Source organism: Anopheles coluzzii, chromosome 3, assembly GCF_943734685.1.
Source record: "Anopheles coluzzii chromosome 3, AcolN3, whole genome shotgun sequence".
Classification (NCBI taxonomy): domain Eukaryota; kingdom Metazoa; phylum Arthropoda; class Insecta; order Diptera; family Culicidae; genus Anopheles; species Anopheles coluzzii.
In genome coordinates this window covers 35,988,646-36,014,981 of record NC_064671.1, presented here as the reverse complement: position 1 = coordinate 36,014,981, position 26,336 = coordinate 35,988,646, and the positions used below count along the sequence as shown (strand labels likewise).

The 26,336-nt window shown below is 46.6% G+C and overlaps 1 protein-coding gene across 5 annotated transcripts in view; it reads right to left on the bottom strand.

The window, feature by feature from the left end:
- Positions 1 to 26,336, bottom strand: part of LOC120957494 (protein rolling stone) — a 53,114-nt gene that overhangs the window by 13,187 nt on the left and 13,591 nt on the right. For all 5 annotated transcript variants that reach the window (XM_040379720.2, XM_040379722.2, XM_040379721.2 and 2 more), the window contains one exon: positions 996 to 1,086. In XM_040379720.2, the coding sequence (XP_040235654.2) occupies positions 996 to 1,086 (91 nt within the window). The remainder of the gene's footprint in view (positions 1 to 995; positions 1,087 to 26,336) is intronic.

The following is a 26,336-nucleotide window of genomic DNA, read 5'->3' as shown; positions in this document are numbered from 1 at the left end:
TTAAAATCTCCAGCAGGTATGCAATGAGGATTGCAAACTGGTCCTAAAACCTCTGCTAATGCCCCATCAAAGCTATTTCGCTCCCAACTATGATCCGAACTATTTCTCATTTATGCAACAACAATAGTCCTGCGCATGTGAATGTTTTCCTAATGCATAAACTTCCTGCCAGCTGTGTATTTTGCAACCCCGTCGCTGTGAGTGTGTCTATGTGACCTATTTCGCTACTCAAAAACGCGACTGAAGTGTGCGTGGCCCGATGGGGTTATCTTTACGTTCGCTGAGATGTGCAGCACCATCACCAGCTGCGGTGTGAGATATGCTCGACAAGAGTGGGCTTATCTTTAGCACTCCCCCCCCCCCCCCCTCTTGGCAGCGTCTAAATTATGAACCAGATAAAGCGGAAATGTCATCAGAATGTCCTCGTCCTGTCCCTTGTTTGTGACCGTGCCTTTGCGGGAGCCTCTGCACAGGTACGCGCCCGTTTTGCAACACGGCGTGGAAGTGTTCGTAAGAGAGCACTCTTATCAACGACTGACGAGCACACACTACTACTCCGGGACCGTTGAAGCGTTGGGTGAAGCGTTCCGCACTAAAACACAACAACAACTCCGCAGCATACACCGGAGTGGAACCGGACGCAATGCTGCTTTTTTGCGCATTTTATTTATGCATCTCAATCTGTTTATTAGCTCGTTTCCCGCCACCAAACACACACACACACACACACCCGTCTCTGAACGTAATTTCTGGGGCGAGTGGGCGTTATCGCTGGACTGGAAAAGCGTTCGGATGCTGCAAAAACAGCTCGCACAGTAGGCGTAGTAGAAGCAGGTAAATCCTACCGGTGCCGGCGTTTTCGGTGTGTTTTCTTTAGCTTCTATTTTTGTACACCAACAGAAAAAAACCCCACCACTCCACCCGTAACCCCACCCCACCACGCCCCTTAAGCCCCTGCCCCAAAATAACCCAGCACAGCGAGCCGGGGAACTTACCTGACACAGATAGAAGTGATGCCGTTCGACGCGGTTCGGTGAGCTGCTCGGTTTGGGCATGCAGCTGCTCCATATTTTGGTAACCATGACTCTGCAGAAGAGGAGGGGAAAGAAAAAGAGAAAAGCAAAACACGGTTCAATTAAAGTTTATCCCGGACTGGCGCAAAGCGCTGCAAACCGTAACCGATGCAGTGGCCCAGCGACCTAAAGCCCTCTCGCTGTCAAGGTACGCTGCAAAGCGTGCAAATTCTTACCCGCCTGTGCTGACAACGAGGACCTCCTGGGGGAGGGTGGGATGAGGAGTGTGAGATGAGGCAACGCGTTTGTAAAATAAGTGTGTGTGTATGGTAGGGGATATAGTAATCAAAGCACCGTACACAGGAAAGAAAAAGGCGGAAGAGGTGAAATTAAGGGGCAGCATACGGCAACGAAAAACGAGCTCCGAAGAAGCGACCACTACAGAGACGCTCTGCATCCAGGGTTCGGGCATTTGATTTAGTTAATGGAAACAAACTCGACAAATTCCAGGTTGGCCACAGCCAACAAAGCCGTGTGTTTCGAGGGGGGGGGGCTTTTTTTGGTCGGTGTGTCACATTTAAGATTAGAGGAAGATTTTAAAGGATTATCTCAGCTTTCACTTAGCACGAAGCGTGTACAAGCGCCACGGAAGTTGTAGTGGAACGCGGCCACTAGTTGGCTTCTTTAGTTGGCCATTGTTGAAGGAAATGTTGTAACCAATTTTGAGACAGAAGCATTCTTGAAACGGACATTAAAGCTGAACAAAAGACTTTACACACATTGTGAAGCTTTCCATTCTACAGAAGATGCTGTTAGGGGTTTTAGTATTTCGAGATAATCCCAAAAATATTTGTGTATGTTCGACACGCAATGTGTCTTCGATAAAATGTAAAAAAACGTGGCGAAAACCTGTAAATCGAAGCAAAATGTCAGAAAAAGGAGTGTTGTTCAATGTTTGCAAACACTTCAACAACTTCTAGAGAAATTTTAAAGCTTTTATAAGACTTTCAGTTTTCTATGCATAATCCTGCGAAAAGCCTGTCTGCAGCATTGCCATTTTCCACTTTGTATAAAATCCGCTACGCTTCCCATTTTAATCGCAACCGTAAACACATGTTGTGTTGAAAAGGCTTTTCCTTCGGCGGGCACAGAGCCCGGGGGGGGGAGGCGATTATTTTCACCCGAACGTTCGGCAAACAGGAGGAAATACACGAATTAAGCACCATTTATCTCATTAGCAAACACTGCACGGTTTTATGTTCCATCCAAAACCGCCTACCCACCCAAACACACTGGCTGGCTGGCTGGAGCACAATAAAACGATCTTGAAAATTTGCCGCGTTGCAAGGCTTCTCGCCGTATCTCGCCGTCGAGGACCTTCTTCACGCCGTATCGAAGCCGCATTAGGGCGCGCGGGAGAGGACGCTCTTGAAATCTTAAACATCGCCGGTCTATTCATTAAGCAACCACCCGACGAGATTGGCATGCTCGAGTGGTCGTCGTCGTCGGGCGAGCGTGCACGTTGTTGCAAGGGTGGCCGATCGAAGGCCAGAACAACACCGTCGTCAGCAGACACACTGCTGACTGCGCCGTGGAAGGGACGTGGAAGACGGCGTTGCAGAGATGCAACGGAGCAGCGAGCTGGAGGAATTCGCAGCAGGAGGTTAATGGCGTGTGCTTTTGTTTTTTTGTCATTATCATCATCACGAGCTTGCCGGGGTTTGGCGTTGGGCGCCAGCAAGATCCGATCGAACCGACACACACACACACACACATACTGCACACAAAGCCACTCGAGCGTCAAAAGTGTGTTTTTGGACCCATCGGACCGGAAAACGGGCGGGCGTCAATTGCAGATTATTAAAATCGGCCATCGGGAAAACGGGCCGTACCGTAATCGGAACCTGCGCGAAGGTTAGTGTTTCGCTCGAGCGCTTTGCCGAATGGCCCCGCGTGCTGCTGACCGGTGGACGTGACCGGACTGGGAAGACAGCATAAAGAGCATGCTTGAAGAATCTGCCCAACATTGAAAGCCCTGCAGTCTGGAGCGGTTGAAGAAGGTTCCCACGGCAGCTTCCGACCGTCACCCACCGGGGGTTAAAGGTACCGGAACTAAATCGATCACGCACCTTCATTTCCGTACCTGGACGGAAATGCGGCTCCGTACGCCGTTTTGCCAGTAAACAACAACCGGCAATAAAGCGAAAGCGATGGAGGTTGATAGGTTTGCGGAGTCAGAATGGGGGGGGGAGGAGAAAAAATAAGGACAAAACAAACAATCCCGTGGATTTCCGTGGTCTGTCTAATCGATGACGTCGGCACAATCGGGTAGAGAGAGAGCTCGCATTATTGCTACGGTGATACACGACTGTGACCATTTGGCCGCGGGGTTACATTGCGTATTGGTCGAGCTCCGAAAATTCTATCGAACGTTTTGAGGCCATCGTGCCTCCATCCAGAACACACACACACACACAGCAGTGGCGTAATGTGGGTCATAAAATTTTGAAACCAACTGCCGCATTCAAATTGGCATGTTTATTTTGTTTCATCGTGTTGTTTTTTTTTTTTATTGCGCTTATAGCGCTTCAGGCTCACTCATCATTTACATGACCCTGTCAGAGAATGACATGGAAAAATGACGACTGGACAGAGGGACAAAGCCATATTGATTCTGATAACGAACCTGGAACGCAAAATGAAACCTGACAACCTACATCGCTGTTCAAGTTTGTAGGCTCTTTTTGCCTCCCCCCAAAACTCCCAGCTCTTGATACATTGGCGCGGGATGAACCCCTTTTTTTACTAGTATCATTAATTCCACGTGTGACGAATGTATTTGGCGGTTGGATGGGTGGATCGGACGCTGGATGAGGGGGAAAATATGACATCGAGCCAATGCGTTGTTTCACATCAATCAGCTCAATTGTTACGCCGTGTGGCGACCATTTTTCGCTGCATGCATTTTAAGTGATTTATTTTTACGGACTGAAGCATCACAGAGTTGGACAGAAGTGTATTTGATAAATGATTAAACATCATCTTGTAGTGGCAGCAATAAAAGGTGAGGTTTATAAATTGAATTCGAAATATCGTTTATAGCTCACCAAGTCTGATTTAAAGAAAGTAAACCCAATTGACATTTTCGAGCACGAATAACCGGGAATTCGAGCAAAGTCCCTTAAACTGGAGCCTTAAACTTCCCTGAAACTGCACCAGTTTAAAGGATTTTAGAAAAAAGTCCTATAAAATCAACTGTGATGTGGCGTTTTCGTTGCTTGCGTCTAGATTCGCTCGGAAATGATATTTCTTTTCGTTACAGTTGGTCATGTCCCCATTTCATACTTAAATAATATTGATATATTCGATATTATAAAAAAAATTCACACAAAATTAGCTTTTGTATTAAATAAAAATATTGAAGCTACGAATGGAAAATGAGCTTGACGGCATCGTCCATCGATAGAAGAAAGTCTAATTTACCAACACACCAAATCTTGGCGCTTTCAAGACATTTGATCACACACAAATCCACAATTTCAGGCGTATCGAATACTAATCGAGCAGATATGGGAAAGCAATTTCGATCAAATGTCACTTGGGAAAGATTCATTTGCAAAAGCTCGCTACAAAACATATTTTAGTAAGCAGAGCTGTAATTGATTGTGACATTTCAACGCTAGGTATCTACAAGGCGACAAAATATCTTCTCTTTCGTTTGAAACAAAGAATTTAAAAAAGAAGTGTTGACATTTTGATCCTTTATGCTCTTGTTGCCGTAAACAAACATAGCGATCCAACATGACATACGTAAGCCGTTAGATTCCCAGCACTTTAATCCTCCTCAGAATGCGAACAAAAAGTGTCGTTCCATCGTTTTACTAACCCTTTATCCCTAGGTAGGATCCCTTTTCGTGTGACAAACACACCACCGACGGCCATAAAACTACATTCACCGCAAGAATGCACCCGCTTACAATCATTCACCGTGCCAGCTCTGTACCAGCTGTCGAATCTGCCAATGAGTGCGACATTAGTTTTCGGACCGGTCCAACAACACCGGAACTAACATTCGGTCATCCTGCTGCTCGAAGAATAATTGAATTTATTCCCGGGCGAAAGTTGGTGGACAAAACCACTAACCAGGTTATTGATTGCACCACCACCACCACCGCTGGCTCTGAAGAGCAACCCGCAGTACCAGTCTGTGTCCCATCGATCGCCCCACACACACATGCACACAAAAGGGTGCAAGGCATATTGCATACCGGGGATACGGCCGGTGTGGCCGGTCAACCACACAGCCAAGCCAACTAGCAAAGATAACCGCACGTGCATTCAATGTCCTGAGGGTGCATCCATTTTCTTCAAAGGACACACCGAATAGGCGCTTGCTGGTGGGGAGGGGGGGGGAGAGAGGACAGCTGCCCATCCCTTCCAAGTCCAGCATAAAGCTGGAAGAGAAGCATCATACTACTGAGTTGCCCGGATCAGGCAGCAGCAAGCGGATGACACTGTTCTTGTTCCCTATTCTTGCATTTTACGACACCAAGTTTTCCGGACACTCTTCTCGAAGTGTGGCTGTGTGTGTGTGTGTGTCTGAATGGTCACAAGAAAACACGGAGAAAGTAAAAAGAAAAAAAAGAACCAGCAAGAACTTGTTGCCCACTGATGGCCATTTGAATTTCAATTTTGTCCCCGCAGCGTATGTGAGCCATGGTGCATGGAACTGTATGTTTTCCAGTCGGGAAGTTTTTTCTACTTCTTCTTCTGTTGTTGTTGCTGCAGCGAATGCACCGGACACGAGCATCCCCCCCCCCCCCCTGTTTTTGACGATCGAGAACGACGGCGACGAGTGACAGCTTCTGCGAAACATGAGCGACAGCTGCACGTCCGGGATGGGGTACAGAGAGGAGTACAGGCTGAACTATTTCCCTTTTTTCAACCCGGCGGCTTGGCTGTGCGAAAGGACACAGAACAGCAGCAACGAAACGTGCGCCGACCCGCACAACGCGTTCGTGGAAAAATGTTTCAATTTCACCCGGGATTGCACAACCGATGCTGCCGCGCGCGACTGACTTTTATGTCGGGGAAGGAATAAGCTGCGATGGATTCTTTTACGTAACTGGCCTTGTTCCGTTTTTTGCTGTTGTTCAAAGAAACCCGCTGCCGTCTATCGCTAGTTCCATGTGTCCGGGAAAGTAGGAGTCGATCCAAAAAGAAGAAGAAGAAGAGAAATATACATACATAAACACGTGGAACAGCGGAAACGGGTTTTCCCAACAATGGAGAGTTTATGGGTTTCGTTGTGTTTACCTAGCACTGATGACGCGCGCGCGCCTGATGGTACCGGGGGCTTTTCCCGCCATTTTGTTTGAAAGCCCCCTGCCCAATTTTGGCCTGCCCACTCGGGAAAGTTGTAGCGCTTTCGAATCGAGCATTTGTGCAATGTGTTGTGTTGTGGGGGGGAAAAATTTTATTTGGAAAACGATGCTCCACTATTTACTACAGAAATAGAATCCATCCGTTGGCCAAACCGTGCTCGTCAGCCATATATTGATGAGCTTTTATGTTTGTGTTGTTTGCCACTTGGAGCCTGCTGGAAGCGAAGAATGTATCTCGTGTTTCGGCTATAAAGTTTAACTTTCTTTGGCCGTGCGTATGTGTGTGTGTGGGTGTGGAAGGTTTAAAGACCGACCGATGTGAGACAGAAAAGTAAAAGGTTCAATCAAACAGAGATTTTTTTCAAGAAGCACGAGTCACGTACAACTTTTGGGGAAAAACCTATCAACAGATTTATTTTATAAAAGCAAAGAAACGATTTCCTGATTGCGATTTCATTTAAAAGATGAAGTAGCTTGTTATTAGCGGTGGGGGCTCGGAATCGGACCTACCCGATTCCGTGTTCGGAATCAATTCCGGAGCCGATTCCGTGTTCGGAAATAATTCCGGAGCCGATTCCGATGCTGGAATCGATTCCGATTCACGAGTCGATTCCGGAGCCGATTCCGGAGTTGATTCCGGAGCCGATTCCGGAGTTGATTCCGTAGCCTATTTTGGTGTTGAATCCGGAGCCGATTCCGGAGTTGGTTCCGGAGCCTATTTCGGAGTTGAAACCGGAGCCGATTCCGGTGTCAATTCTGAGGTCGGAGCCGATTTTGATTCCGTAGCCAATTTCGGAACCGATTCCAATTCCAGAGCTGATTCCGATTCTGGAACCAATTCCGGAATCAATTCCAGAGCCTATTTTGGAACCAATTCTGGAGCCGATTCCGGAACCAATTCTGGAGCCGATTCCGGAACCAATTCCGGAGCCAATTCCGAAATCGTTTCCGGAAACTGATTCCGGACCTTCTATTCGGAATCGATTCCACAAAACTTCGAAGCTAACCGGAATCTATTCCAACGAAATCTTCATTTTTCCCATCACTACTTGTTATATCAATGATACTAAACTTGCCGTCACACTATGGAAGTTAAGAACGTGTCAATCTCATGGCAAAAAAAGGCTTGTTTATCGAGACAGTTTCCGACCTAACCATCGCACCATTATTTTCACTTTGATCAAACTAACGAACTTCATCGGCAAACAGCGCCAACCAAGCGACAGACAGACAATCGAATTCACTGGAAAACAATTTCCATAATGGAATAAACCATCCCCTGCTGTGCTAATGGAACACCAACGCAAAGGCGGCAAATAGATCTTCCTCTTCGAGCCGGTTCCGCCCGGTCGCTGCTCGCTTTACTTCCACATGCGCGGGCACAGATAATACGCGTACACTACTACATTCTCTTCGCTTATCAGTTTCCGCTGACGGTGAAAAATAGTTCCCAGCAGCGAGAAAAGTCTATCCAAGCGAACGATATAGTTGGCTTGCTTGGGGTTTCGCTCCGTTTTTCGCACGCGCCTCGTAATTAGACTAACCGGTAGCAAAAAAGGGATTCTCTCTTTACACAGTGCGCTTCTTCCTCGTTTGCCATTTGCCACATTAGCTTTTGCATGGGCTGATTTTCTGTTTTATTTGTCCTTTTTCTTGCCGTGACTCATGCGCAAGTTGTTCGTATGCTTGCACAAGGCGCAGCCCTATTCTTTTGTGGCTTTAAAAGCAATTAGCAAGTCAGTTTCTACGACTGCCTCCCAAAACCGATTAGGGAAACGAACGGAAAGGTGACACATGCATTGGTTAAATTATTGAGAAACTTTTCCATCCCCCCAAAAATCAATCCAAGTGGAAAAAAGCACACACGGCAAACACTAAAAACGTTAAATATTGATGCTGACACATCATGACACCCGTAGAATGCCGTAGAAAGCACACACACACAGCTTCCCCCTAAGCATAACACTTCCGCGTGTCGAAATTGAACGAAAACGAATTTGCTGCTTAAAAAGTCTCCAGCCCTCAGCACACCGACCGACCGACCGATCGTCCTCAGCACACTCCGCTTAACCTCCAAATAAACGTCAACATTTTCATTTCGCAACAAATCGGATCAAAATCACCATCAAGCTCTCGGCACAAGCAGTTTTGAAAAGTCCGGACCAGAGATAGAGAGAGAGGGTGTTCAATCATAACTTGTTTTCACACTAGTGGCGCTGTTCGCACCGCGCACAGACAAACTAACAGCTTTTCTCGAAAGTTTTCCCAAGAAGCAACATTAACCGACAAAAAAACACACCGACACACAAACCCACACACCCAAGAGTTTTCCACATCGTGTTGGATTCCACTTGCGCTGTCGACACACACGCGAGAGCTTCTCAGAGAAGTGGGTTTGGTGTTGGAGGGGGAAAATGGCAAAAATTGAGTTGCAAAGAAGAAACAGCCAAAAGCACACATGATGACCGATGACCGGAAATCATATCATATAGACACACGAGTACCGACACTTTCACACACACACACACACACACACACACACACACACACACACACCCACTCACACCCGGCTTGGATGTGGGCCATTAAACTTGCTCTAATCTTGGGATGTGCTTTTCCGACCCGCATCAGAACCAGAAGAAATACCGCCACATTGGAGGAACCTGTTTCGTGGAAGCGAAGTCCACCGGGCGGGATTGGAAAGGAAGGGGGTGGGGAGTTGCGTTGACGAGTTTGTCAAATGTTTCCATCCGCAAGAACCCATCTTCACACCACATAAGCGGATTGTAGAGCGTGAACAGCGGGGATGGATGGATGAAAGAATTCGGTCGCAAGGCATTTGCCGTGCATACCGCCATCGCCATACCATACGGAAATGGAAAAATCGAACCATTTTTGCGTTCGAGTGGGCGACAAAAGTAGGTTTGGTGTTGGGGATGTTTCGTAAGGGAGGGGGTAGCAAGCAAATCGTATCAAAAGAATATGAAATTTATTCAAACGAAACCCATCCAATTCGTTTTACGATGAGATCCACACACTGCGCCACACACGCGCTGATCAACTATACTCGTGTGCAGGAAAAGCTTCTAGAAACGTTTCCCCTTCCTGTTTTCCCACGGATCAGAGATTTCTTTGCCCCCTTCGTGTCCCCCTGTACGAGGGCCAAATGGAGAAAAGATTAAATTTTCACCCCCTTCCCGTTCTCGAGCTGAGCGCTGCTGCGACAGTTCAACATATGCAAGAACATATTTTCACAGCCAGTGCGCCGGCAGCCGGTTCGATCGTTCGATGGCCGGAAGCTGCCATTCTAGGTTCGATTGGGCGGGGGGAGAAATAAAACCAAAAAAAAAGAACAAGAACGGAACACCCATTCTCGGGCCGCGAGATTGATGGTGATGGTGACTAGTGCAACGTTTCTTGCGCTTCCTCCATCTGCACGCGCGCGCTCGCGCTCGTTTATTAATGGTGGTGGTCTGACACTGGTCCCCGTTCACGTGCGAACGGTGTAATCCATCTCCCACTACCCTCTGCCGTGGGTCATCTCAGGTGAAAGGTCAAATGAGGGTCCCGGAATGACGGGTTTTTACCTCAGCAGGAGCAGTACACCATTTATTACAACCTTTTTTCCCCTTTTTGTAAAACGCACATACAAACGAATACACTGACTTTGCTTGCAGCAGTTCGGTAGACTAGAAAGTGGTGGTGAATTTGTGTCACTAGTATGAAAGCGATGGAAATAAAAAACAAGAATGTTACAATACAATAAAAACGAAACGAGGAAAACAACACACGTACACAAGAATGCCGACCCAACATGCCGACGAGCGATGGTTTAGAAACGCTCCTCCAGCTGTCCTCGTTCTCACCAACACGAAAATAAGGTTGGAAAGGGAGAAAAACGCAACTGCAACCAATCTCCCACCCCATCGGCTCCGGTTGGATCTATTGGCAGCGTGGAAAACTGAAGCACACACATAGCACACTTCAGGGATGGGACAAGCACCTGGGGATACAAATAGTTATCGATCCCGTGAGAAGCGCTTTTACGTGGACAACTACCACTCCGATGTCAACCGATGTTGGAAAGAACGGTGACGAGAGGAAGTGAGGAGAGAGAGAGAGCGAGAAATAAAATAGGATGATGCTTGAGTAGGGATTTCGTTCGGGCGGGGAAGGGCAACCGCTATTGAAGATGTGTTTACCGAGTTGACATAATACAAGTGCCAATCATTTACCCGTACTGCAGTGGGAAATCCCATAATCAGCCCGTGCCATGGAATCCAGCCCCAGGAAGCTGGCGGAAGATTGGATCAGATTAAGTAAGTGGCCGGGCCACAAAACACAACTGTAAGGGAAACGGTGACGAAGCGAGCAAACCAGCAAATAGCTTGCTAGGGCCTGCACGAAATTGACAGTTGTTGCTTTTGGCTGTGCGCGTTGCTCGATCGAGGGTTTACCTGGGTAGGGAGCGAGAAAAAAAGGTAAAATTTCTCAGAAGCGAGAGCGAACAAATAAGACGTCCGAGTGAGTTTGCTGCTGTAGGTTTTCTGTTTGCTGTTAGGAATAAATTGTTATTACTGATCCCTGGTGGTGATTTGAAAAGGATTCACTGGGGCCTAGCTAATGGCACGGAAAAGATTATGCCACGTAGGTTCATTAAACTGCCTCGCACAGTCTCTGTTTAGTAACGTTCGTATATGATTTATTTATTTTTTAACATAGTAGACCTGTTGTTGGCGTAAACTTATTCAACTTTTTTAAATATTCAATATTTTCTACCTTGAATCGAAATAGGGCGTCTTTTATGGATCAAACTAATGTAACGCCTTTTTGTAAGGAAAATTGCATAATTTAAGGCGGATTTTATACCAACGACGAAACGGTATGCAATCCGCACTACCAGCGACTTCCTAACCTTCGTTTTTATAGATTCTTAAACAGCATGGTACTTATGTTTAACAAGGGTTATCATTTGGAAAGATTATGACTCATCACAGAATGCGTGATACATATAATCAAACAAAAAAAAACAACTTTCCCCTTTAAAAATGAAAAGTTTCTTCCTGTTCCACCAGCCACGGCTATAAAAAATGAGCAACTACATCACTTCCCGGAATATCGTCACAATTAACCAACCCCCTTCGTCGAAAAAAGAGGTGACGACAGATAAACGCTAACAATTCTTCCTCGCCTACCCACTAGAGTGTGTTGTATCCTTTCCGCCCGACATTTATTATTCAAAGAAAACGGTCAGTGTACCAGCTGCGCCATCCACTTCCACGGCAGCTAAACTAACGCGGGGTAAAACGGTTTCCACCCAACTACGACGGGCGGGCGACCGGGTGCGGAAACAACAAACACCAGCCGTACACGGACACAGCGGATCCCCACAATCAGCGTCAACACACCCGCCGTTTGCTCCTCGGCTCATAAATATGTACGCCCTTGAAGTGCATCCTGACCACGAAGCACGCTGTGTTAGAGCAGTAAAGGGGGTAGGTGGACTGCTAAAAATAACTTTCCTTGTATCTAACCGAACCCGCCAGCTTCGTACGGAAATAGGCAAAAATTGTCGTCGAGTACGTAGCGCCTGGGCGTTTGGGAACACAAAAGAGGAATCTGACACCCACAGAGACTCCTGCACAATCACATTTGTGCTGGGAGCCAGCGAAAGCACACGGGAGAATGGAATGATGCAAAGGAAGTGGAAGGCGAACCAAACCAAAAAAAAAGGTCAGCTCAAACACACACACACAAACTAAATCCTGGAAGGAAAGTAAAAGCCGTCCACAAGAAGCATCGTCTCATAAATTATGTGCGCCGGCAGCAAACAGTGAGCGGCCCTGGCGAGGCGAAAGAGCTTTCTGGCGCGAAACGAAGTTTACAGGGGTCCGTTTTCCGTTTTATGTTTGCATCATGGTGCTCTCCCAAGGCGGGGCAAGATGAGAAAGCCGTGGTTATGATGAACGGGATTGATGAAATTGCTAATTCGATAACAGTGTTTGTAGTTTATTCATATTGCTATTGCTTCTGCAGTGTACATTCAAACGGGTGAAAAGGATAAAGTAATCTTGTGTGTGCATTTTTATTGTTTTCCTGAGCTTTCAAGATGATTGGTAAACTTCAGTTATAAACCATATTTCACAACATTTCTTAATACTAATCATGAACTGAGCCGGTCTGGTGGTACTGTCGTCAACTCGAACGACTCAACAATATGCCCGTGATAGATTCAAGCCCCGAATGGACCGTGCCCTCATACGTAGGACTGATTCTGCTGCTATGGTAACAAAGAGTCACTGAAAGCCCAAAGCTCACTTAACTTGAGTGGATACAACGGTTGTTGTGCCAAAAGAAAAAGAAGAAGAATAGGAAGAATAGTCATGAACTCGACATTGCAACATTGAGAACTCTTCAAATAGGATTTTGTTATGCGGGTTGCATACTTTTAGGCGAATTTAGTCATTGCTATAAAACAGTATACAACTTGAACCATAAAACAATCTATTCCAATTATATCCGAGTGCTTTCTTCCGTTTTGAATAATGTATCCTTATCGCTGGTCACTCAATATGATAAAACCATCGAAACATACATCCCCACATGTCTGACTCTATTTTGAGACACGACGCATCTAAACATCATCCTTCCAGCTCGTGTCGGAACCATTGTTCAACTTCACCTTCAATAATGCTCCACTGTCAATCGTACGCCCATGCTAAAGCTCCTCCTCTCATCACATCACCGTACATAATTAGCCATCAGCAAGGATATCAATTCAGAGCTCTGTTTCATTCGGTCCGGATCGTCGTCCGGACCGTCGGACACACCAAAACCACCACCACCGACCGACCGACCATTGCCGGCGGACAGAAACACGCCGACAGACACATGACAGCCGTCCGAAAGAACAACAGCACCCAAACTTTCATTATTTTCTCATTCAGCCGACCGAAACCGGGCCTGCCGCCGAACACGCAATGCGGAAATAAGCCCGGGTCGGATACTTAGTGCGGGACGCGTGCGTAAACATTCCGTTCCGGTTTCACACACCAAGCGACACAGGGAGTTTAACACCAGCAAGGCCCCCGGAGGCTATCCAAACGGGTAGAAACAGTCAGCTTTCTGAGTTGTACGTGCGTCTGTATGTGTGAGTATGTGTATCTCTATTGTGAAAAAACAAAACGGTTTCTCCACTCCGGACGCACCAAGTAATCCTTGCGCCCGCTGGGGACTGGGGTCCGCAAAAGGGACGAGAGCTATGAAAACGGGTGCCCACATTTGTGCCATAATGACAGACAGTGGTGCTGGGCCCGGGTGCAGCTGCTGACCTCGCAACACGCCAGCCACTGGAGGCTGGAACCAGCAGTAGCGGCAGCAGCAGCAGCAGCATGGTAGCCTCCTTATGTACATTAATCCCTATATCCAAGCTTGGCACGTGATACCCACCAGCGAATGAATGGAGCGGGTATGATTTAGGGGATGTCCGGTTTACCGATGGTTGTTTCGTGTATTGGGTGACTTTTTTTACACACACACACGTCCAATCCCGCCTGTCAGCACTGTATCTCTGTGCACACACTCTGTGGCCCAACTGCACCGGTGAGGGATTTGCCTGACACAGGAGTGTTGGGAGTGGAATTGTGAAACCATAATTGACACCGCAGGCCGACGAACAAACCTCGGAACTCGGTGAAAAAGTAAGCTGACGGTTATATGCAGTGCAACCGTGCGCAGCTGTGCTTGTGCCTCAACTAAATTTGACAAACACAACACAGAAACCAATTTTGCATGGTAAAAGCAGCGGCGGCTGTTATAAGAAATGTGAAGAATATTTCTTTCAATGTACGTATCTCCATTATTCTTACGGCAAGAGTAAAGCTATTAAATAGCTCATATATCATGTATAACCGTCCCATTCGCCTTCGGAGCCACTCTATGTCGAGGGAAGAACTCAAACCCGCGTACAGCGAAGCCTTGCCGTTTTCTGTGGTTATGTTCCGAGCGGTGTGACGTGTGTAACCGAGCCAGCTTGTTCACTTTCACGTAACATTAACCGAATGTGCTCTCGTGGCAGGCAGGTACAATGGAGCACAGGCGCGGTATGTACCCCTTCCTACGCACTGGAACGGTAGAACCTTCTAGGCGTACGTGCACGATATGATGCTTGTGCGTTTCCTTCATCGGCTCGAAGGCTATAACTTTACGAAACTATAAGTATTGCTTGAACACAAGCCTTTTCTTGTAGAGAGCCACCACACAAGCCACCACCATACGCACGCTGGCAAGCAGCACACTATGGAGTAAGTTTCGCTAAACCCATATGTAGCTTTCCTCTCTTCAACGCCAGCAGGGCGCTACGTTCCACGCACTGTACTTCTTGCCGTCAGGCCGAAGTTCAGATCGTAGGAAAACGTAGCAACGACACGTATGCTTTGCCATAAGGCGTATGAGAAAGCTAATAAGAATTTATACGATGCCTGCGCGTTAAAAAGCTGTTATTTGCTACTTTTTAATCTAAGCACAGAGGTAGAGAGAGAGTTTGACGAAGTGTGAGCTGCACTGCAACGCGCAAACTTTACGGTGAGAAGTAGCAACATTTTAGACTACAAGTTACAATAGCAGCCAAAAGGCATCAACCGCACGACTTGCTGGGTGGTTTGTGTGAAGGTATACTAAATTTTCACACCTCGCTAAACGCAAACGCGTCGTTAAAGGGCACACGCGTGCAACCAATGCTCGCCGTGACAGGAGACAGATGGGCAATGGAAGCGCCAAGGTCAATTAGTTGAACAAATGAAATGTCAAACAATTGGCCTATTAATCACGCTCGGTTTTGCACGGACAAGCTTCGATGATCATAAATTTCGCACCACAGACAAATAAGTTATTGGCACGAGATAAAAATGCATGTAGCTGCGTAGCTAATTTACAGAGCATTACCGGGTGTACGGAACGCATGTGGATAACAACAACGCAACATAAGCAGGAGCATCGAATGGAATTTAATTTGCACCGCACAATACACCCGAGTCGGTTGCATAATGGTGGAGTTTGTTTTTATTTAATTTTACGAACACGGCTGAAACAAACAAACAAATTTGCATCATCTTTGAATAGATAATCTTGTTTTTACTAAAGTTTGCCATTGTGTACGATAAATTTAAACCAAACTTATGAAATACAGGCGGTCCCCGAGATACACGGTACCTCTTATACGCGAATTCGGAGATACGCGGTTTTCTAAATTTGACAATTCTTTGAGCAAATTGTACTGATTTGACACATCAATTGCAAATTGCCAAATAATTTCCGTTTTGATCGAATGTTCAAAACTATTTTAAAAGGTTTAAAACAGTTATATTCAGTCAGAATCATATCAAATAATTCATAATGTGAATAAAACCGCCCCCTACTTGCAAAATTACACGAAAATTTGTGATATTTTAGCTGGAAATCACGAGATTCGACTTACGCGGAAATTCGAGGTACGCGGTATTTTGCGGCCGTTTTCGGTCCCCATTAAACGTGTATCTCGGGGACCGCCTGTACACGTCAAAAAAGGTGTATTACAAGCGCTCTTCAAAATTACGCCTAAAAGTATGCAATCCGCATGTAAATATTCCTTTACCAGAATGTGCGCCTAACAAATTAAGCAGCCATAATTGCTTGTTTGAGTTTTTCATCACTTCGCAACGATAACGATTGTTTGCCTCTATATAAATTCGCACGACGATTGACACACGTCATAAAAGTTAATATATGCAATCAAATCTTATCCTCAAGTACGTTTAAGAAGCACATCCTCCGACACTGTGTGCCTTGGAGCAGAGCAGAGCTCCTCCGCACACAGTAATGGATTCATCTTGAAATGATAAATTCGATCCGATTGTTTGCCGGGCTGTCTCGTTAAGCAAACAATATTAGGATATTGCATTCTGTACATGGAGCTGTTGAAACCGGACTTCCCTCGTTGCCATGCCTGCAGGCTCTACAATCGTACATATATTTGCATTTCATCCCACATGACAAAATCCCACCAGAGCCGCTTTTACGAGCACTCAAATTGGATGTCGATTTTAATTAACATAACATTGGAAAACAATCTCATCCACCGATGTTTCCGAATGCCTCCGGGCGTGCTCCGGTACTCGAAAGGCCATGGCCATCGCCGGCCGTATCACTTACGACCTACATTTTTATTCTTAGAATCCTTAGCGCCCCCGGGGCTTCCATGGAACACCTGTGTTTGTGTGTACAGTAGACGACAAACGACAAAGCAGCACCTCAAAGCAGTCAAAAGCTCAATCTCGACACTGTGTGATTGTGCAGTGGCTGTGTGCACCACCCACCTTTGAATGTAACTCCTGATTGCTGGAGGATTCTGGAGTTCCGGTCGGACAGGGATATAAATGTCGTCCTATTGTCCCAACTGCCGGTGCCTGATGCTAACGGAAAACGGATCTCTTGTACTCTCGCTCTCTCTCTTTACCGTGAACCACCTCCGCTGCGACTGTCTGTTTGGCTACCCATCCGAAGACATCTACATTAGCACCTGCAGCGACTGTAGCCTCATCTCGCAGCGCAGCCGTACTTCAAGGACTTCCTGCTTCACTTGTTAGCGCGCCTGTGCCCTGTCCTGTTCGTTAACGCCGCCGATGGGGACATTTTTCTATTTGTGGTACAATCGCACACACATTAATGACATGTACACCCCCACCCTCAAGGGGAAAGGCAGGGGAGGGTGGCTAATGTGCTGCTTTCTTTCATATATTTTTCCACCCGGTGTTTCGAGACCTTTCCCACGAGACACCATCATTTTGCCGAAAGCTTTTATTTCGTCTGCCGTCGTTGCTTTACGCGCGGTATGGCAAAGCACTTATTGTATCGAAATCTTGCCTCGGAAGCGCTCTCTGGCTCTCTTTTTTCCATTTTTACTGCTAAGCCTCACATTTCCTCCACAGATCCTCCAAAAAAAAGAAACAAACACTGAGCCAACAAAAAAGGTGACATTTTGTAGCAGCAGCGGCAGCACGGCAACAACGGCTGCAGGAACGCAGTCATCAAGGATTGCCTTCATTTGGCAGTGTGCCGTGGCATCGTTTTACCGTGGCAGTGCTTTCAGAAGCGTTTTCCCGCGAGACACCGGTGTCTCCGAAAGGGGATTGCCCAGTTTCTTGAGCAAATTCAATGGCTCCATTTTCAAAAGCAGTACTTACTTGCTTCAAAGCGAAGATGGGACGAGGCCAAAACAGGATGACGTTCCCCCTGAGCGCATCCCTGCGGTTCTTTATGTTTGCACTAATTTCGCTCTTACCGGCACACTTACCAGGCAATAAGTCAGAATGACTAACCCTACAAATAAACCCTATTGAGGGCATAAAATCATTTTTGTAAAAGCTTTTTCTTTCATATAAGCTCCCTTCGGAGCGTTTCGAGCTTGTCTGTTCTATCGAAGCTACGTGTCTCCGTGGTTGCCTAACTTTCAACGGTTACTGTTTTTCAATTTTGCTTCCTTTCCCAACCATGTTTCATTTATTAAATTCAACCGCTGACGGGCTTAACTTTGCGCGAGAAAACAAATGTCATCGTAGCGCAAGAAATCATCCAACAAGCGCGTCCCGGGGTGATCCATTCGCTCCCGGAAACATTCCCCTTGGGTAGCTTGCTATTCAAAACCAAGAAGTTGGAATGGTTCAAGATGAAGTGGGCGTAACATTTTACTACCCAACTCTTCACCAACGCCCCGGCGTGTTAAAGTTTCAACACAAGAATTCACCCGTCAAACGCTCAGCTCGTGATCATAGGTTTATGGGAAACTTCTGTTCATTAACTGGATTTTGTATAAAAAAAATGAATGGCGTTCGTTCTGGGTCAGTGTAAAGAGAGAAACGGCTCCGTTTGCCTCACAGTTTCACACCGAGAGAATTTCGTTAATTCGGCACTGGATAGCTAACTTTTTAAGTGCTGTTTCGCAAGTGCTTCAATGAAATCATTTTAAACCGTTCGGGGCTAACGCTGATGCCCCGCAGGGACAACACGAATGCAGGGGGAATGGGTGAAGATGCGTCGTACGATGTGAATAAAAGAAGAAGAAGAAGGAGAAGAAGAAGAAGAAGTGAAGGAGAAATACAGGTTACCGTATTTGTTCTAACTCTTCTGGTGAGAGAATTTGCGTCCCGTTGAAGAGTCGTTCATGTCGAATGAGGGAGCTTTTAGTGGATTGTTTGTAATGAATGTTCATCATTTAACTTCCTAGGGATTTTGTGGGGGAGAGAGTTGGGAGAGGAGACGGAATTTTTTGCGAAACTTTTAATACATGGAAATTGAGTGATGGTTTCCACTTCGGATATTAATTTGTTTAATGCTGAAGTCCTTCAGTCCTCTTGGCGCAATAATTCAAGCATGTTTCCATTCCCTTTAGTTCAAGAAATCAATTTTTTCCAACAGTTGGAAAACGCTTCCAGTCTTTCTATTGAATTATTGTTCAATTGAGTAAACAGTTCTGCCCTCCATGCACACAGAACTTATTTTTCCAAAATCGACGCTTTGTTCAACGAGGCACACTCTCTAAATCTTTTTTTTTTAGGAACGAATCACTTTTTCTCGATCCATTTTCTTCCCGATGTATGTGCGCGTGGGGGCCCGATTGGCCCTAAGGCTAAAATTAATTGCTCAGCTGGAAGCACTCAGCTTTGCCGCGCTTCCTTCACCGCCTCATCCAGCTGCCAATAAGCATCGTTTCACCATGCGGCGCACACGCTTGCACAGAGCTTTTGCTACTTGGGCTAACTTCTCGAGAGGAAAAAAAACTTTTTGCCCGAAACACTGGCAAAGATTGTGCAATCGTCGTCGGGCGGGCGCAGCGAAACGTCACGTCAGATGAAATTAAGCGCTTATTTGTCGTTTGCCGTATCAGTGCTCCCAGGAAACCAGCGGGACTCTGCTCTGCACTGGGAAGGCACAAATCGAGAAGACAAAGTGCAAAGCACGCCGCGCGAAGGAAGTTAGCAGCATCAAGCAGATTGCCTTGTGTTAAGGACAAAAAAGAAAATAAAAAAAGTTCTTTTCAAGAAGATTTTTGAACAAAGAAAAGATTTATCGCTTGTTGTAATTAGAACCACTCGCCACACCACATGACACTTACTTGAAATATTAAATATTACTCATAATTCATTAATCGATTCAATTACTAAAGTTCTTGTTTGCTGAAGCAACTGTAGTAGTCAGTTAAAATACCTGTCTTAACCACTACTGATGGGCGTGGTTATCGATGACATGATGACTTGAGCTTGAACCCATGACGGGCATGTTCTACATAGACCGTACGTCTTGACGACTGTACCACCACACTAGCCTGGATTTGAAACGTAAAAGTTGGTATAAATATGAAACATGCCTTTCTACGTCAAACATCTATAGGAGGGAATACAGATGCAATGTTATTAACGTAACTTTCCATCGAGTTTCGTAAATGACTAAAACTCTTTGAAAAAAAGGCAAATGTAACATTGTAAAACTTGCCACCGTAAAGCGTAAGTTAAATATTCATCCCTGTCTTTCGTGTTCGTGCCCGTAATACCAGCACAAAGTTATTCAATCTGCTCTAATCTATACATGAAATCATCCAACACACGTTCATTTCAAACCACCTAGACCTCACCCACCCTGCAGAAAACCATCCAATCAGCCACCACGAAATCACACACAGAGGCAGCCAAAAAGTTAACGTATGGCCACCGTCTCAGTTCGCAATCTGGACCACTATCGATAACAACTCTCACCGGAACAGTCAACGCGGCCGGCGTGGCCCGGGCAGAGCTTTGCAACCTTGAGCAAACACACACACACACACACCCATGCGTTCTCGAGATCTCGAGACCACTGACCGCAGCAGCCAAACCGCAACATGACGCGCGTTAGGTAATCCCCGTCCCCTTGCTCCCGGCTTGTGCTTGCCGAACCGAAAGTCCAAACAGTGAAGAATCCGGAGAATGTTGCGTTCCGCGCGCTGCTGGAGATTAAAAATGCAAATCAATTCCCAGTGCCAGGCAAGCCATCACACGCTGCACGGAGGCCAGTCCGTGCTGCAGCAGTGCAGGATGCTGGCCACTTGATGGAAGTACGGGGAATGGTGGGAAAAGGTTAGAGCGGACTGCTACACACAATCGATGCCAAAACTGATGTCTTCACGCCACATCAAACTCGTCGAACCGGGTACGCGAGCATGAAACGAACGATTCATCCCGTCATGCTGCATCCCGTGGAGCACGCATAGCATAGCACACAGCATAGCAGCGGGTGGAATTCGAACACCATGGCGGTCATCAGTAAGGCGGAAGAAACGACCCGGCCCAGTACCGGACCGCTCTTATTGACTCCGGTGAACTATTCGGACGTGATTGGCGTAATTCAATTACCGCAGTTTTGGGCTGGACCGTGTACATCAAGGTTGTCACGATGTGTTTCCCAGACTGTGGGAGGGCATTCGTGGCGGCATTACTTGGCTCGCTTCTTGCCACTAGAGCGCGGCGCACATGGAATGGTACACGCACGATAGGCTATGCAGGCGAAGAAACTGCAGCCCGAAACAGTGCAAGGAGAGATGTGCATTAATTTGACCTTTTGCGCGACGCGAAAGATAAACATGAGAGATGGCCACTCCGTTCCCTGCTTGTCGTGAGAAATCGGCCAACGCGTCAGGATCGTTTAGAGGTGTTATGTGCTGAGAGCTGCGTGATGGGATTGATTCGGTGCATCGTTTTGGTCGAGGTCTAGGTGCATGTTTTTGCTCGGGTGTCAATAAAATATTAATTGATTAAATTCAATCATATCGTTTTCTTTGAAGAAGAACCGCCACACAATGGTGAGAAAGTTTAAATCATTCGATTCGATTTATTGGTAAGGTGCAATAAAGCATTCAAATGACATAGAAATACCTCTGACACCATGTTACTGTCTTGTCGTGTATCAAATATCAATAAACCCCAAAAGCTCACGAATAAACCACAAATTACAATTTCTCCCAAGCGCCATCTCGAGGGAATTTGTACAACTAGCGGCACAATGTACTGAAGTAGCCAGATTTCAAAGCGGATTAGGTTACAAAGAACTGCCTGAATGGGATTAAAATGATAGAATAATTTTATTATTTCTATTGTAAAGCTCTCAATTTCAAATGACTGGAATAATTTTATCTTTTTCTTTGCAAAGCTCTCAATTTCGAATAACCTACCGATAATGAAGTAAACCGATGCCCAAGAAGTCAGCTGCAAACCTCACCCTCTTCCCATTACCAACAAAAAGCCATTGTCATTAACGTCTTTTGAAGCGTAACAAGGAAGCAGCAGGCGGCTGTTGCCAAAATTAATGACTTTCATTTCATCGCAACCAAATATTTTCTATTGTCTCCTCGTCACTGTCTCATCCCCCTCCCACGGAAGATTCAATTTCACTCAACCCGAAACCCACAAAATATGCTTCCCATAAAACCGGACCCGAGTGAGTGCGGTCGTCTGCGTGTGAATTTGGATATTAAATCGATCTTTGCAGGCGTTTGAAGGACATCGACAGATACTAATGGCAAGGGTCGCGCGTCGCAGCACTTCAGCAAAACCGCACTCAGTAATTTATGCTCCAGTATTCAGTGGTTCCCCTGTTCGATCGCTCGCTGCTCGCCGTTTCTCAGCAGAACTCAGAACCAAAGGGGTAGGTGGCGCCCAGAGGAATAATCGGAGCCTGTTTTTATAGCACTCAACGACCGGAACACGGTCGGGCACACACACAATGCGATTTTATCTCACTTCCATCGGCGAAAACAGAGAGATGGCGTGATAATTAAAGCAACTCCCCAAAAACCCCCTTTTGCACCGGTAAAACAATATTCAGCAGCAATATTGGAACCCGCGTACAGGTTGTTGCTGTAGGTGAATTTTCAAAGAATAATAAAATTCATCGAAAATTGAAAACAATTAAAAGTTCCATTTCGTTCTATCACCTTTTTGCGTTCGGTGGCTACAAACGGGACGGACGGGCGAGTGCCGATAACCTTCCGGGGACCGTTTAAACAAACTTGCCCGAAACACACCACCGATGCAGCGTGACAACAACCAAAATTGAGCCATATTGTTTCTCAGCACTTTGATCGGATCCAGAAGGGCGAAGGAAAATAATGTTATGCAATTATATTCTGTCCATTCGCAATTGCCGAGTGGCAATGAATAATGAGCTGCCAAGGGTATCGATAATTATTTAGCGAAATTTCGGGCGGAAAATCGTGGAAGACGAGCACGCTTGAACATCTTTTGCTTATGTTACGGCTTTCAGTTTCTTTTCTGCGTTCTGGAGGAGCTGTTTTGGAGAATAGAATTTCAATATGAGCAGAAGTACTGTCTGGAAGGACGACGCTATGAGCTCATTTGGAATCCCGGCGAAACTAATAAGGGTAGTTAGAATGACTATGACCAACGTCACATGCCAGGTGAAGGTGGATGGAAAACTCTCAGGAACTTTTGCTACCACCAAAGGTCTGCGCCAGGGGGACGGGCTTGCCTGTATCCTATTTAGCCTGGCGCTAGAGAGGGCCATCCGCGACTTGAGGGTGGAGACTACGGGAACCATCTTCTATAAGTCAACCCAGATCCTGGCATACGCTGATGATATAGACATCATTGGTCTGCGGCTCTCCTATGTAGCAGAAGCCTACCAAGGGATCGAGCAGCCGGCAGAGAGCCTCGGATTGCAGATAAACGAGGCAAAGACCAAACAGATGGGGGCAACAGCAGCGGGATTACCAATAAATAATCAGAATCTACGTAGGCGTGATGTACAGATAGGTGAACGCACGTTTGAATTCGTCCCAGAATTCACCTATGTCGGTTCAAGGGTCAGTTCCGACAACAGCATGGATGAGTTGTTTGCAAGGACGCTGACTGCCAACCGGTCATTCTACAGCCTGAAAAATCAGTTCACCTCAAAGAACCTGTCGCAACGGACGAAGCTGGGACTATATAGTACTTATATAGTACCGGTACTCACATACGCCTCTGAGACATGGACACTGTCTGACCGCTCTGACGAAACCCTCTTAGCCGCGTTCGAGAGGAAGATGTTCAGAAGGATACTTGGCCCCGTATGTGTGGAAGGACAATGGAGGAGCCGCTATAATAACGAGCTACACGAGATGTACGGCGACCTCACTGTCATACAGCGTATTAAGCTCGCCAGGCTCCGGTGGGCTGGCCATGTTGTACGCATGGAAACGGACGACCCAGCCCGTAAAGTCTTTTTAGGCCGTCCACAAGGACAGAGGAGGCGTGGTAGGCCCAAATTGAGGTGGCAAGATGGCGTGGAGGCGTCCGCCATTAAGGCCGGGATAACTGACTGGCAGACGAAGACGCGAGACCGTGAGCGGTTTCGGACACTCCTGAGGCAGGCCAAGACCGAAAAGCGGTTGTAGCGCCGGATAAGTAAATAAGTAAGTAACTGTCTGGAAGTACAAGCTGGTTTGACAGATAACACTTAATCATCAGGAAAATCTTACTTACAATTGTTTAAAGACATATCTGCATCGAGAGACAGCTTTGGTACAGAAAGCTTCAGCATTTTGCTCGATTAAAATCGATAAATACTACGACTTATTGTCTCCAAAATCTTTAAGACATTGATAAACTATGTCAATTTCATTAAAGCATCTCATCAGACTAAAAGTCCCTAAAAATCTAGTCAGGCGAGAGAAAAAAAAACAACCGTACGGCAGCATCGCACCGCAAAACGGCTCCACGCGAGCATTCGGTGCGCTCCAGATTGCGCCACCAAAGTGCCATTATTTGTGCGACCTGTGTGCCCGCCACCCACAAGCAGGAAATTCCGACCGAAAATAATTGTGATTGCATGATTTTTTAATTCCGTCCGGGAGTTGCACCGTCCGGGATAGGTTGCATTGCGCCTCCCTGCCAACGACGGGTAACCTAATTTCCCCTTCGACTCTCCCCACACACTCTCTCTCTCTCCACACTCACTGATTAGACTCACTGACAAGATAAAAGACAGATAGTTTCCCACGATGAATCCCATCCGACCGGGAATGGCTGGCAAGCGAACCCCGAAAGGTCGTAGCATAATCGACGGACTGACTCTGGCAGCTGGCAGCAACAAAACGCCGAGGGAAAAGATAGAAACACACACCGTCAAAAACAAAGTACTCTCGCCTTCTCCGCCCCAAAAAGTGCTGGTGGAATCCAGTAGCAGTCTGGAACGGTGGCACACTGGGTTAAGCGAACGTAACGCTGTGGCACACGGCACGGGTCAACGATGCAGCAAAACAAACCCTCGTGCGACAATTTTCATTATCGTGCGTTGTTAAATTTGCATCCTGTCAATCACGGAACCGTACGGAGGCAAACTGCGGGAGCGAGCGAGAGGACCCGTCATTCAGACACTGTGCCGGCACACCGTCATGTGGCTTTTGGAGCTGAACATGAGAGCGTCAATCACTCGCGACTGCACAGCCAGTAGAAAGGAGGAAAAAAACGGCTTGCCTGCCGTCAAACACTCCCGGACTGTCAGCGTCCCCGAACTCATGCATCGCTATCTCCAGAATGGTATCGACGAGCACCATCAAGCACTTTAGGGAGATGTAGTAGATGTTGGGAATGGGACACAAAAGGACACCCCGGATGACAGCTTAACGGATCTATGCCAACGCCCGTGGAACGTCCGAACGTCGGTACAGCTTTAGTTGGAAAGAAGAATGAGCCGCGGCGCCTGATGTGAACCAAAATCAGAAAACACGGTGTGAGATCTCAGATCTGGGATGCTTCGTTCAAAATTCAAACACAAAAAGAACCTCAAAAAAGAACGAATGGGAGGGTCGGCCGAAGTGGGAAAAAGGTACGTAACCGACGAAAAAAGAACCTCACATCGAATTTTCCACATGACATTCAACGTAAATTTACGAGAGCCAATCTTGCGGCTAAACGTCAAAGCCCCCGGCGGAGTATTTTTATGTGTTCTGGTCCTCCGCTCCTCCAATGATCCCAGGGCAGAACCTTAAGAGCTAACAATGTAGGAAGTTTTGCTTCCCATGCTTACCAGCTTCCCCATTCTCGGGGAAGAATAAATGGTAAATGGGCAAAGAAAATGGTGGTTCCGGTCAGGGATGGCACCGTCTCTGGCGTGTATCTGCAGAAATTATTCATCATCACCTGGTGAACGCGCTTACTTTGTCGTTCTGCGGGGTTGCTGGACAGGGGACTCCGTTGGAGCACAAACACCACTATCACCCGCCAGCAAATAACGAGCACAGCTAAAGGATACTTTTCCCTTCGCAGTAAAATGCTTACGAACGGGGCAGAGTAGAACGAGCTTGTTGTTACCAGCAGGGAAGCATGCTTCAAACGGAACGGCAGTTACACATAAACATAAAACCCCCGAGCGCGAGCTCGCCCGTTTCACATTCAAGCAAATCAAGCAAAGCACCAAGCGTAATCGTAAATGGGTTGAGCTGGGAAAACTACACCACACAAGACAGAGCGGGCGGGTCTCGCAGGAATCGCAAAAGATGCTCCTAGCCCTTTAATTATACATTCGCCTCACAAACACTCACACGCGGGGAGTAGTTTAGGAAACGAGAGAGATATATATATTTATTTAAAATTATTCTCACTTTTTAATGTTACACATCGCGCTGCGCGTTTTATACACCAAGGCAAGCAGTTAATATCCTGGCAGGTATCACGTTGAGTTGCTCCTGCTGCTGTGTGGTGGAATCATTTCCGGAAAAAGGCTCGCAAACCAAGAAACAACGAACAGCGTTGGTGTTGGGTTGGCATCATATTCAAGCCAACCACCGTGATGCCGCTATTCTGCCAAAGCTCACGTACAACATGAAAGAGCACGTGACAGCAGGCGAGTCGGAACTGGAAAAGGCAGTCCGCCG